Genomic DNA, 11,852 nt, shown 5'->3' with positions numbered 1-11,852 from the left:
CTGGCAATTTTAACATGGTCAAATAGTAGAATTCTGTGGTGGAGTTTGAAATATCTTACTCAAAACCACGAGCTCCCCAGTGAAATTATCATTGCTAGTTAGCAACAAAGTAAGAAAATTTCATTGAAATGAAGAACTTCCTTTTATGGAGTCTTAAAACTTGAGTTCAGACTAAAATCAGGATTAGACCTTGAGTTTTTTTTCAATGAGTAGCTCAGATACATGTTGAACCTCTTACAAAAGTCAGCTGTAATTGAGAACTACTTTCTGTTGGCTCCATAGCTATCGTGCCAAAAACCACTCCTGTCCTCACATCCAAAAACATCAGGGCCCTACAGCTGCCTGCTCCCTCTTGCTGGGCATGAGTGCAGGTTGTCTTTCCCTGACTATTTGCCAGAGGGATTTTCTTCTACTTACAGAGCCCACCTGGCCATGAGAAGATGTGTTAGTGAAGAGCTAAGAACAGATCCTGCTGACCGCCTCTGCCCATCCTTGCTCTTTTCCTAAAGCAAACAAAGTTGAGCTGCATTCCTTTCCCAGGCAAGCTTAGTTAACAGAGCCAAGTCTTTACTAAAAATGCTGCCTTCCAGCCTGGCTGGGAGTTACACATATTGCACAACCAACCTGAAGACGAGTCTTTAAAAAACAAAAGGGCAGGGAGATCGCTTTCAGCACTGAACCTGCAGATGCCTCTTGTCATCAAATAAAAACAAGCTGTTCCTGCAGCATTCAATAACCAGAAGAAATGACTCGCAGCTTACTTGATCCAAGGATCAGATAAAGATCAGATTTTATCAGCTGTCCTGTGGATCTGTACTTATTTGGTGCGCTAGTTCAGAAAGCGTGGAGCAGGACAGCTGGAGCAGCATATTGTCACTAATACCTGGTTTTGCCTTTAAAGATGCAGATAACTTGTACCAAATGCTGGAAAGTCATGCTACAGAAGAGCAACTGTTCAGAGCCAGGTAAACCAGGAAAAATGGCCCTCAAGTGGAGTATGTTGGAGAATGCAACCGCGAACTCTGGCCTATGGAGTACAAGATTAAAGCAGGGATGGCAGGAAGACCCATCGGCCTGCCTCCGGGACAGAGCATGCGTTGCTTTGCAGACTTCGGATAGAGCAGGAAGAAGCAACATGCTGAGCAGAATCTGACACCTCGTTACAGAGCAAGGAAGAACAGCAGAGAGCTGACTACAGCTAGGCCTTACAGGTACTGATGTTCTTACAGCAAGGGACCTCTGTACAATGCTACAGAAGACAAATGTGTATCACAACGCAGCCATGAGTCCCAAAACCTGCCTTGATGAAGTACTTGCTCTAGCTCTCCCAACATACTCTGCCCAGGCTACCTGACACAGGAAAGGAGAAAAAAAGCCATATATATATTTTTTTTTTTTTTTTCCCCTCCTCTCAACAATTGTCTGTTAAGAATGTTAAAAAGGCTTTCTTTTGACAGATTACCAACTGTTCCATAACGTTTTCATTCTTCCTCTCCCAAATCAATCCTCTCCCCCTTCCCAAAGTAATCTTACTAATAGAACAGGAACGGATACACTTAGAGTATTAAAAACAAAACAAAACCCAACAACAACAAAACCATACCAGCCCTGGAGTCTATAATACTTCCTGCAAAGTGTTTTGCCTGAACATAGTATCAGCTTCATTATTTCTCACCATAGAAAGTGTTGCCATCTCAGTATCTTGAACCTTCTGTACCCTGATGGGTAATGGAACACTTCAAGCTCAAACACACTGAAGAAACCCATGGGTCAAGTCACCTGCTGTGACAAATAGTACCATTACCTCTCTCCCTGTTTGCGATATTCAAGAACCTTCAGCTCTGACAAGTGATTTGGTCCACAAGAAACAGAAAAAGTTAAGGCAATTCTCGAGCTCTGTGTAACTACAGAGATAAATCTGTTCTGACCACATCTGGGACAAACCGTTGCCACTCAAACATGAGCACCATAACTAAAATCCAGAGCCTCAAGTCTCACAAAGGCTGGCAAGGCTGAGAAAAGGTCACAGCACTTCCCAGTGTCATAAAGGATAGAGCTCATTTCCAGCTCAGCCAGATCCTGAGAGAAGATAGCATTCACTTTACTAATTAACCTCTTCCATTTCAAAAGGATGCCCTTCATCACACAGGCAGTAACTCGTTCCCTTAAGGAAACAAATGAATTGTCTTAGGTCTTCTGCCTCAGCATATTGCCAGGCATTTAGATGATGCAGGTCACCCATAAAAGAGACTGCGAATGTCATCTAAAGTAGCTGATGGCCATTTTTTGACTGATGTGAAATGCAGGCATCGCTGGTGACACAAGCCATACAATTGGCAGAACAGATCCAGTTTTCAGACAGCAGGATATGACAATATTTGTGGAGTTTCCACGTACGCTGACAGTCAAGTCATATGACTGACTCCTCACCGTAAAATTTGATCTTAGTGCTATATAAGATACTGCTAGAATGGGACAGGTTTTGCAAACCTTTACCCAAACTTTCATCTGTTGAGGAAAACATCTCTGTAACTCTGCCCTACTTTCAGTCTTATACAAACGGTACTTCCAAAACCCTCTTCCCACTGCACACAGAAGCAGGAATCAATGCTGTGTTGACCCAGGATGTTGACAGAACATACCCAAACTATACTTACAGCCAAAAAGATTATGAAATGCAAGCATACACAGGATATCCCCTCTGTTGACACACAAAAATCAAGATGCAGAATAGCAAAGCAGAGTATAAAGTTATTACAATACTGTTTACAGGCAACAAGCTTATACTTGCTGAGAATCCCACGCCACTCTTGGTTTAATGCTTGAAGGCACCAGAGATAAGAGCTCTGAACTAAGACCTCTGCTGGACTCTAAGCTCCAGGCTGCAGAGAGCAGTCAGGGAACACAAACCAGAAATCCAGGCTGCAGCCCAGCAATCCTCCCCTGCAGCCATTTCTGACCCCCATAAAGCTGGAAGGCTTCTGGAGCCGTGCTGGAGGAAGCCAGAGAATGAAAACCAGCCTATAGTGCATTTACTGGACCCCGTCCACAGGGGTCAGCCAGGAGGCTACGGTTGCTTGGAACTAACTGGGCTTGCTGTAGTCAAAGCAGGTGGTTTGACTGCAGATTTCTGATGCGAGCAATGACAGCTAAGAAACAGCTCCTTCTGGAGTGCCTTCTTTCTAAAACACCACTAGGGACATAGCCCTCAGGCTGGCACATGGCCTGCGGAAATATTTTCTGTAAATGGAGGCTCTCCTATTGCTGGATAGAAGCTCTCCTCCCCTCGCTTCCCAAACTAGTTTTATGGAAGTGTGGATTTCTGAGGAAACCACAGTTCTAACTAGCACTTAACAAAGCAAAAGCAACAATTTCCATGCCTACAATTGTTAGGCAGTTACCATCTGCATTTCCCCAGGACTTACTAAAAAATTAAATAAAAAAAAATCAACCCCTTCCTCCCTGCTTTGGGCTTCTATGCGTTTCTGCAAAGCAGGGAGAAGTGAGGTTGCCATTCTTAAAAGTTCTCCTTGCCCTTCTCCTGCTATGATGCTGCGCAGAGTCAACCAAAGGAAAAATGGATGCTGCTCCATTCGGATTTCAGCGATGCTGCTCCCCAGGGCACATTTGAGTTGATGATGCTTCTGCTCTTGCATCAACAGGAAGGAAGAAATCAGTTAGTGCTTAACTGATAGCCAATTACTCCAGTTACTGATGCAAGCTCCCATCATCTGTCTCCATCTAAGAAGAAAAACAAAGCAGGAGTCACCTGTATCTGCCACTTCAGAAAATGAAGAGGGAAACAAGACACTTCCAGCAGCAAGCGCAAGAAAATCTGCTCTCCGCCAAACTGACAGCTCTGCAGTGTTCCAGATCTACCAGTTCTGAAGCATCAATAATGTATGCTTATTGAAAAGGGGACCTTTGAAGACATACCTTACTGGAGGTATTTACAGATTCAGAGTAGCAGACACATACAATCTGTTTATATTTTTGTAATCTATAAGTAAAATTGTGGTCTTTCCAGTATTCGTTGTAGCTTTCTTTAAAGCACTCAGTGATGCATCAAAACCTCATATCTAGCATCTCCCACAAAATCATTTTAACAGAAGATCTCCAGGACATTAGGGAATCTTGTAGGAAGTGACAGAATTGACAGGAATGTAGACTACGGTGTATGGTTCATGAAGAGTTTAAACCAAAAATAGATATTTGACTGAGGTGCACTTATTTATAATTTATCTTGCAGAACAGTAAAAGACACATGGCAGTTGTATTCATTTGGAGACCCTTATAAAGATTTTTTTTTTTTTATGTTTAAATACAAAGCAACTTTCTTATTTTATATAATCAAGGAATGGAAAACAATTTTTATTAACATGTTTTACATTTACAATCTTTTATTAGCTAATCAACATCAACATGCAAAAATAAGCGCTAAATACAAACCTCTACAATATGGTTTTGTTTAAACTACAATGGTTTAATTCTTTTCAAAAGTCATAAGGATGTGTTCTGTAGTCAGTAAAATTGAACTATTAGTTTCAGTAATGAATACTATTTAGACCCTAAAATTATGTAATCATCCTGCAAGGCATCTTCAGAAAACTTCGCCCAACACTTAAGAATACCAGCTCATTTTCATGTGAGTACATTCTCAAAGCAAGAAATAAGGCAGTAGCACTAATGATTTCATATTGAACCCTATGCACATAACTAATAACTTTAGAAGGACTTTAACACTATGGTAGACTGGAAAAAGAACATTTAAACAAGCATTGGATTTTGCCTGAAATGTTCTCGGTTCCTCTTGATACTTATGCAACCTCCTTAAAATATTTGGGTTTGGAAAAAGACTTCATACTCCTTCAAACCAGTCCCTAGTTGATCCTCCAGAGAAGCCAGTCTTGTGTCAATGACATCAACATCTTCCCATGGAAATAAGTTACATGATTCATGTTCATGATTATTCACGTTCATGATTACTTCACGAGAGGATCATAAAGAAGGCAAAGAGGAGCTTAAAGGAGAACATATTTGTGGTACTGAAATCTTTCATAACAAAAGGGTCTTGGACAATTGTGAAGAAGAGGGAAGAAAAATGGATTTAGTTTCAAATCTGTTGCAACTTTTCCCCCAGTGCAAGTGTCCATCTTTAAAGAAAGTTATCCTTTAGAAGATGAAAGTACTTTTGAGAAGAGTCCAATTTTTGACCTTATGTTACAAAACCTTAACAATCAAAATTTGTTTTTGTTTTTATTCAAGTACAAACTTAAGTCATAATTCCTCTCTCTTTTTTTTTTTTTTTAAACGAGTGTTTATTGTTGCTTATTGATCTTTGGTCGCAAGAAACAATTAATGCCACCGACAGGTCTGATCGCCAAGGTGGCAGGTTTTGCTTCTTTGCCACACATTAAGGCCCCCCCCTTTACAGGGTATGCCAAGATACACTGTGTCAAAATTCCAGCGGCACTTCAACGTGTGTTTTACGGACCTACATGATGTAGACTTTCTCAGCTTGTGAGAAGTTGAAGACTTCTTTGGTTCTTGGGCAAATTACTTTGTCATCTTGACGAATAGAAAGCAGAGACTAGAAAAGAGTGAAATCAAAAGATAACATTCACAACAGAAAACCAAAACATCAGTAATTCAAAACATTACTTAACTGTTTAGTAAGTAACATAGTAAAAAAAGTTATACCCTGAGGTCAAAATATCTTTGTCCACAAAAGTTACTTACTCTGTATTAACACACTCCAGAAGAGAAAATTTCCATTGCCATTTGATATCATGCTATCAACTCCTGCATTCAATCATACATTAGTTTCTTTAAAAAACAATTTTATCACATATAGTCCCTTAAAAATTACTGTTAAAAGTTACGTATCTTCTGCTAATAGAGATGATGCTTCCGTCTGCCAAACAAAGTTTAAAAGCTTATTTTTATTAGGAAGTTCCTGTGACCACTTCAGAAAGTCATTGATATCAACACTTACATTGTATCCATAGACATATCCATTTGGTAACATCATAGGAGGATTATTTTCATTCATTACATCCCCCGAAATCTTGCAGACTAGTCGGGAGTTGGCACAATGTGCCATAGGCAGAGGCTGAGCCAGCTTGTTCAGGGATTTGCTACACACAGGGCAGTCTGGGTTTTTTGAACTCCCGTCCTCTTTATAACACTGTCTATTTAACAGCAAGTTAAGGCACAACCAAAGAATGCAACATGAATTAGTTTAATTAAATACATTAGAAAGGCAGTAAATTGTGCAATATAACATAGGTTATAGAATGTACTTAACTATTCAAGTGTAATATATACATATAAAAATCAAGTGCTTGGTTTCAAAAAAACAAGAGAGAGCAAAAAGTACCAGCCACACTCCACAGGTTAACTTCCCACTCCAAAGCATGTCAGTAGCATCAGTACTTCTCTAATACACCAGAGTGTGTAGGAAACCTCAGTTTCCAAGGATGCAGGATATATTTGAATATTCATATCAAAACCAAAAAGGATAAATTTGTAAGTATTTTTAAAAAATCATAGTTCTGATCCAGCTCACCAACCTTTGCAAGTATATTATCTTAGGACAGATGGAAAGATGGCCTAGTATGAAAACAGCATAGATTGCACTTAGTTTTTTTTTCCCACCTCCACTACCCCCTTTCTTTAACCTGTAAGGCCATTTATTACCATCTGCCCTTAATTTAATAGAGGCTAATTCATACTTCACTTAAACTCATGAATAAAAATATTTAAATGCCAGATTTCCCCTTTGAGTTCTCTGAAAAGCATTTGTAGAAGGAAAACCATTTCTGTGCTTGCCGGCAGTATGTGCATTAAAGGATACGGTGTTTTTATAGCTGAAAGGCCTGCCTGGAGTGTTATAGTAAAAACAGAATTGTTTCCCAGCTGATGTAGTCTGTAGTTATCATATCTAAACTGCTGGATCAGCATTCTCCATCGAGCAGGGTCCAAGAGATCCTGTTAAAAATACACCACAGCTATAAGTTGTTTTTAATCTAGTTGTCCTGAAAGGGGTAAATTGTACAGAACTCACTAGACTGAATCCATTACGAATTAAAAGTATACACGTTAATGCACAGCATGAGGGTACTTGTTTAGAAAGGACCTTTTAACACTAACTTTTAGAAATTTAAATCGATTATTACATAAAATAGATGACTGATATTCCACCTCCAAACTTACTTTTCATATTTGTGCACATGAGCTTCTAATGCCATCAGATCTTAGCTCAAAGAAAATGCTTTAGCTTTTACAGCAAACACAACTATGTTTAAATTAAATGATTCTGTGATAAGCGTTCTGTACCTATGCTCTTTGCTCTATCAAAAGCGATCTAATTGCAGATTTAAGTGTTATATCCACCCTCCCCCACTTCCCCATCTATCCAGTGCTCTAATTAAGGTACGTAAATCCCGGTAAGGCTTTTCTTTTTTCCTTTCTAGAACGCCAGTCTACTTATGAAGCAACATTAGCATGCGGATGTTTGTTCTACAGCCTCTGCACCAACATCATACTGGGCAAACATCTGTTGAATAATTAGAAGCTTTCTTATTTTTTACCTCAACTCAGGCTAATTCTACTGATACCTCTTTGTGATGTACTATATATATATATATATACACACACATATACATATATATATATATTTACAGAACTTCATATCACTTCTGAGGGGAAGAAGGGTTTTAAATCGAAGAGCTGGCACAACTCCAGGTTAGAGGATGCTATGCATTTAAGGACAGAATTAATACATATTGTAATGCTGAGAATTACCCTAAAGAACGGGGAATGGTAGCTAATGTAACTTATATTTAAAAAACAAACAAAACAAAACAAAAACAAAAAAAACTAAGCCCACAGAGTCACGTAGGAAGTGAAGACTGAAGATATACTTGTGATATTTCCTATATACAGGTAAAGACCTTCTCCTTTCCTCCTTCATATTCATAACCTGCAGTTTTTGTTATGAGAAATGGCAGTGCTGACCACTCTTAGAAATAAGCTCAATATTATCAACTGCACATTCTACACTTGGAGGCAGCTAGAAGAAACAGTATTTTTAGTTTATTAAGCATGTTTTTAAAGAAAGTTATTTGAAGACTTAATGACAGACAACACACAGAGAGAGCAGCAGCGAATTCAAAACACGTTATACCAAAAGTCACTAGGCAGTGACATCACTGTGATGCAGACATCAGTCTTCACGCTTCACTCTGTACCACCTCAGCCCTCTCTACCTCTCCTTAGTTTGCTGCTCATGCAAGAAAAGAGACTGAAGAAGGATGGACTCCAGCACCACCTTCTCTTGTAACCTGTACTCTTGAATTCCCCCACCCTAGAAAGATCAGACTGGCATGAAATTATATATATATATATATAATATATATATAAATATATATAAATAAAAAGGTATTTTATGAATAAGTCTTTCATTGTTATTTTAAAGTTACATGTTAAAAGAACTACATTTGAAAGAAACTTAGGAAATATGTTGCAGAACTGCAAAAGGCCAGCTTTTAGGTAAGTGCTAGAGTGGACTTGGAATGACCTAAGCACAGAAATTTCTCCATCCCTTCTGTAACTAACAACAGAGCTACCTGAATAGTGTGGAGAACTGGTTTACATATAACTTTTAAGTGTTAATACAGAATGAAATTGTGTCTCCATGAACAGAGGCAAAATGACTATTGGACTGGAGACAGGATCTGCAAAGTTGACATTTTTTGGGGTTTTATTTTTATCTAAAGATGTTCCCAGTTTAAAAAAAGGTAGAGAACAGATGCAGCTCAAACCAGTCCTGGTTTGTTTTTCTGACGAGCATTTGGAGAGTGGAACTACACCGAAGATGCAAAACCACCAGGAATAGTAGATGAGAGACAGAAGGAAAATGTCTCTCAGAAACAGTTGGACCAACTGTGGGTCTACAGTGAAAAAAGAAAAACAGCACAAAGGAAGAGGTGACATGACACGAGCAAGCAGCAGAAGAACATTCAGATGTAAATGCATGGGGAAGGAAAGAATCCTGTAGAATCTATAAGGAAATATTTGCCTGGCTCTAAATGCTCCAAATCTACAAGTAAAACTGAGGCTGAGAACTCATACAGATGTAGGCAAGAGTTAAGGCAAGAAATGTGTATGCACTTAGTAAAGCAAGAAGCATTATTTCTGCCACCAGACTGCATAACTGTTTGCTCTATCAAATGCCCCATCTAGGACCGGAATGTTCCCAGAGTTCTAGCTTTTGTTCTGACCTTAAGGCAATTTCTGAGAAGAGTCTAAATTAGATCCCTCATTAAGAGCAAAAGTACCACAAATGATCAAGAAAATCCTATGACTGAGAGCGTAGGTGATCGGACACAAAAGCAGTCACTAAATGCCCAGATGGAATAATTCTAGCCAGAGCCACACAAGCGTGTTCACAAAATATCAAAAGAAACTAGCTTGTTTTTCCACAACACTAAAATGTCCATCTTTCTACAAGTTTTCCTCAAGTACTAAAAGACAGGACAACAAGCTGGAGAAAGTTCATTTAATTGGTTGTAAAGAACCTTCTTCCCCTGGGTTAACAAAAATCAATTCATTAGAGATGTCTTTTCATTGATTTAAAAGTAATTCTACTTAAAGCTATTTTAAGGAGCCATTTACGCACACAACTCGCAGTCAACATGCTAAAAGTATCTCCAAACAAGCTTAGACTGATTCTGTTTTATCTAGGTAATTATTAGAGGACCAAAACCATAACTTACATGAACTAGAATTTTTACATCAGATTCATAAAGAATAGTAGGAAATTTGTTCCAAAAGGATGGCTGTATGTGAAACAATACTAGCTTTTTTTGTTGCTCTCTCTCACTGAAACACTCCATCTGAAATCCTCTATTCTGCTTCAAGTGCTGGTTATTTCCTGCCTATTTCTTTAACTAGCAAAGCAATAAAGGCTGTCTTACATCCAGTCTTTTACATCATCCATGTTCTTTTATCAGGATGAGGGGGAATGGGCTAAAGTTGCGCCAGGGGAGGTTTAGGTTGGATATTAGGAAGAATTTCTTTACCGAAAGGGTTGTTAGGCATTGGAATGGGCTGCCCAGGGAAAGTGGTTGAGTCACCATCCCTGGAGGTCTTTAAAAGACGTTTAGATGTAGAGCTTAGTGATACGGTTTAGTGGAGGACTTGTTAGTGTTTGGTCAGAGGTTGGACTGGGTGATCGTGGAGGTCTCTTCCAACCTAGACGATTCGGTGATTCTGTGATCATACGTAGAATACAAAATACCAGGATCCTTCTGGGACTCCAGGATTAGCAAAGAAATTGACCTTAATTCTGTTTGTTTTTAAACCATTGATTTCAGCATCAATTGTTTAAAAAACATGTTTATATTGACATTGCCACATATTGGCATGGCATTTCACAGGATTCTTGTCTTGCATTGCCAGCTCTACTCTCGCCTACCTTCTGCCTCCAATACAACATTAAAAGAAATTGAAGAGAATTAGCATGATCACAGAATAAACTTGCTATCTGTAAGAACAGTAACTGCCTATGAATTTCATTTAATTCAAATTCAGATGTAGTTATTACCACTAATACCTACATTAATTTGTATAACTCAAATAAATGAACCCCTTTAAGCATTAGAAACACTCTTTTCAGATCATCCAAATGATCCTTCTTCATCCCAACCACAAGAACATTAATTTGAGTTCAGTAAAGAACTACTGCTAGTATATTAAGGCTACAGCCTAATATCTTTTTTCCTTTTACTTCCCCATCTTCTGTCTCTTGCTGTAGATTTGCATGTCATGTTTCCGGTCCCCAATCTTTAGTGCTGAGATTGTGTTATTATTAAGATCCAACTGCAACTATACAAGTACTATCTGTATTAATATAAAGGCAAGCATTGGTATTAAAATTAAGGACTATAAAGACAGATTTTAAAAAGACGAACTAAAAAACCTATTTTATCTACAGATTATCACTGCATTCTCCTGTGAGGAAAGAATTACAAGTATGTTTTATTATTCCGCTCTATCAGTGAATTTCAAGCATAATATTACCTTATAGGGGGAGATATGAGTGTCTGAAGGAAAGGCCAACATTCCCATCACTTGTCGAACCTCATCCAGCTGGCTTCCCTCAGCCTGACTGAAATGCTTCCTTGCATGTCTGAAATACAGAATTTAGACCTTTTAGATACGTTTGCTTCTAAATCAAGTAAATTAATATAGTTAAGTTAGAGTTCAGAGAAAAACTCTAGATTCTACTCCCAATACACAAAATCAAAAACACGGTGCACTTAAGGGCTTTAAAAATGTCCTACAAATGGGAATGCAAGAATGACATAAGCAATTTTGTACTGTAATTTTTTTAGAAACCAGAACTTTCTCCTGTAGCACGAAGTCTAACCTCACCTACACCCAGAATGACGTGTCCGTGACCATTAGAAGAAATGTCTCCATTTATGCAAGCTCGATGCATCACACTCCTTTTGCAAACACTTGCGAAAAGGAATGTGGTCTGATAACCAGGTATTACAAACCAGTAAAAATTTTAAACACTTCTGATTTTATCTTGTTTATACTGACATTTGGGAGAATGCTTGCTTTTGAGTAAGTGATTTTTTGGTACAGGCTAGAAGGCAGTGTCACTTTCTGTACAGACCACTAGAAATTGTAGGGTAATGCAACAAAATAAGCTTCTTAGTAGCAGCTTCTTACTTTTTGCCTGGGAAATGCAAGCGTAACCTATAATCAGTGTGAACTTGTTCTTAAGAGATTCACAAGACTGAAAACTTGGATATTTGAAGGAAGTGACAGAATTACTA

The 11,852-nt window shown here is 38.5% G+C and overlaps 1 protein-coding gene across 3 annotated transcripts in view; it reads right to left on the bottom strand.

The window, feature by feature from the left end:
• Positions 1–4,350: 4,350 nt before the first annotated feature.
• Positions 4,351–11,852, bottom strand: part of MAEA (macrophage erythroblast attacher, E3 ubiquitin ligase) — a 50,436-nt gene continuing 42,934 nt past the window's right edge. For all 3 annotated transcript variants that reach the window (XM_048081478.2, XM_048081488.2, XM_013178267.3), the window contains 4 exons: positions 11,086–11,194; positions 6,857–6,990; positions 5,996–6,191; positions 4,351–5,590 (listed from right to left, as the gene is read on the bottom strand). In XM_048081478.2, the coding sequence (XP_047937435.1) occupies positions 5,495–5,590; positions 5,996–6,191; positions 6,857–6,990; positions 11,086–11,194 (535 nt within the window). In that variant the 3' untranslated portion in view covers positions 4,351–5,494. The remainder of the gene's footprint in view (positions 5,591–5,995; positions 6,192–6,856; positions 6,991–11,085; positions 11,195–11,852) is intronic.

Source organism: Anser cygnoides, chromosome 4 (assembly GCF_040182565.1).
Source record: "Anser cygnoides isolate HZ-2024a breed goose chromosome 4, Taihu_goose_T2T_genome, whole genome shotgun sequence".
Classification (NCBI taxonomy): domain Eukaryota; kingdom Metazoa; phylum Chordata; class Aves; order Anseriformes; family Anatidae; genus Anser; species Anser cygnoides.
The sequence above is the reverse complement of the archived record's forward strand: the minus strand, read 5'-3'. Positions and strand labels throughout refer to the sequence as shown.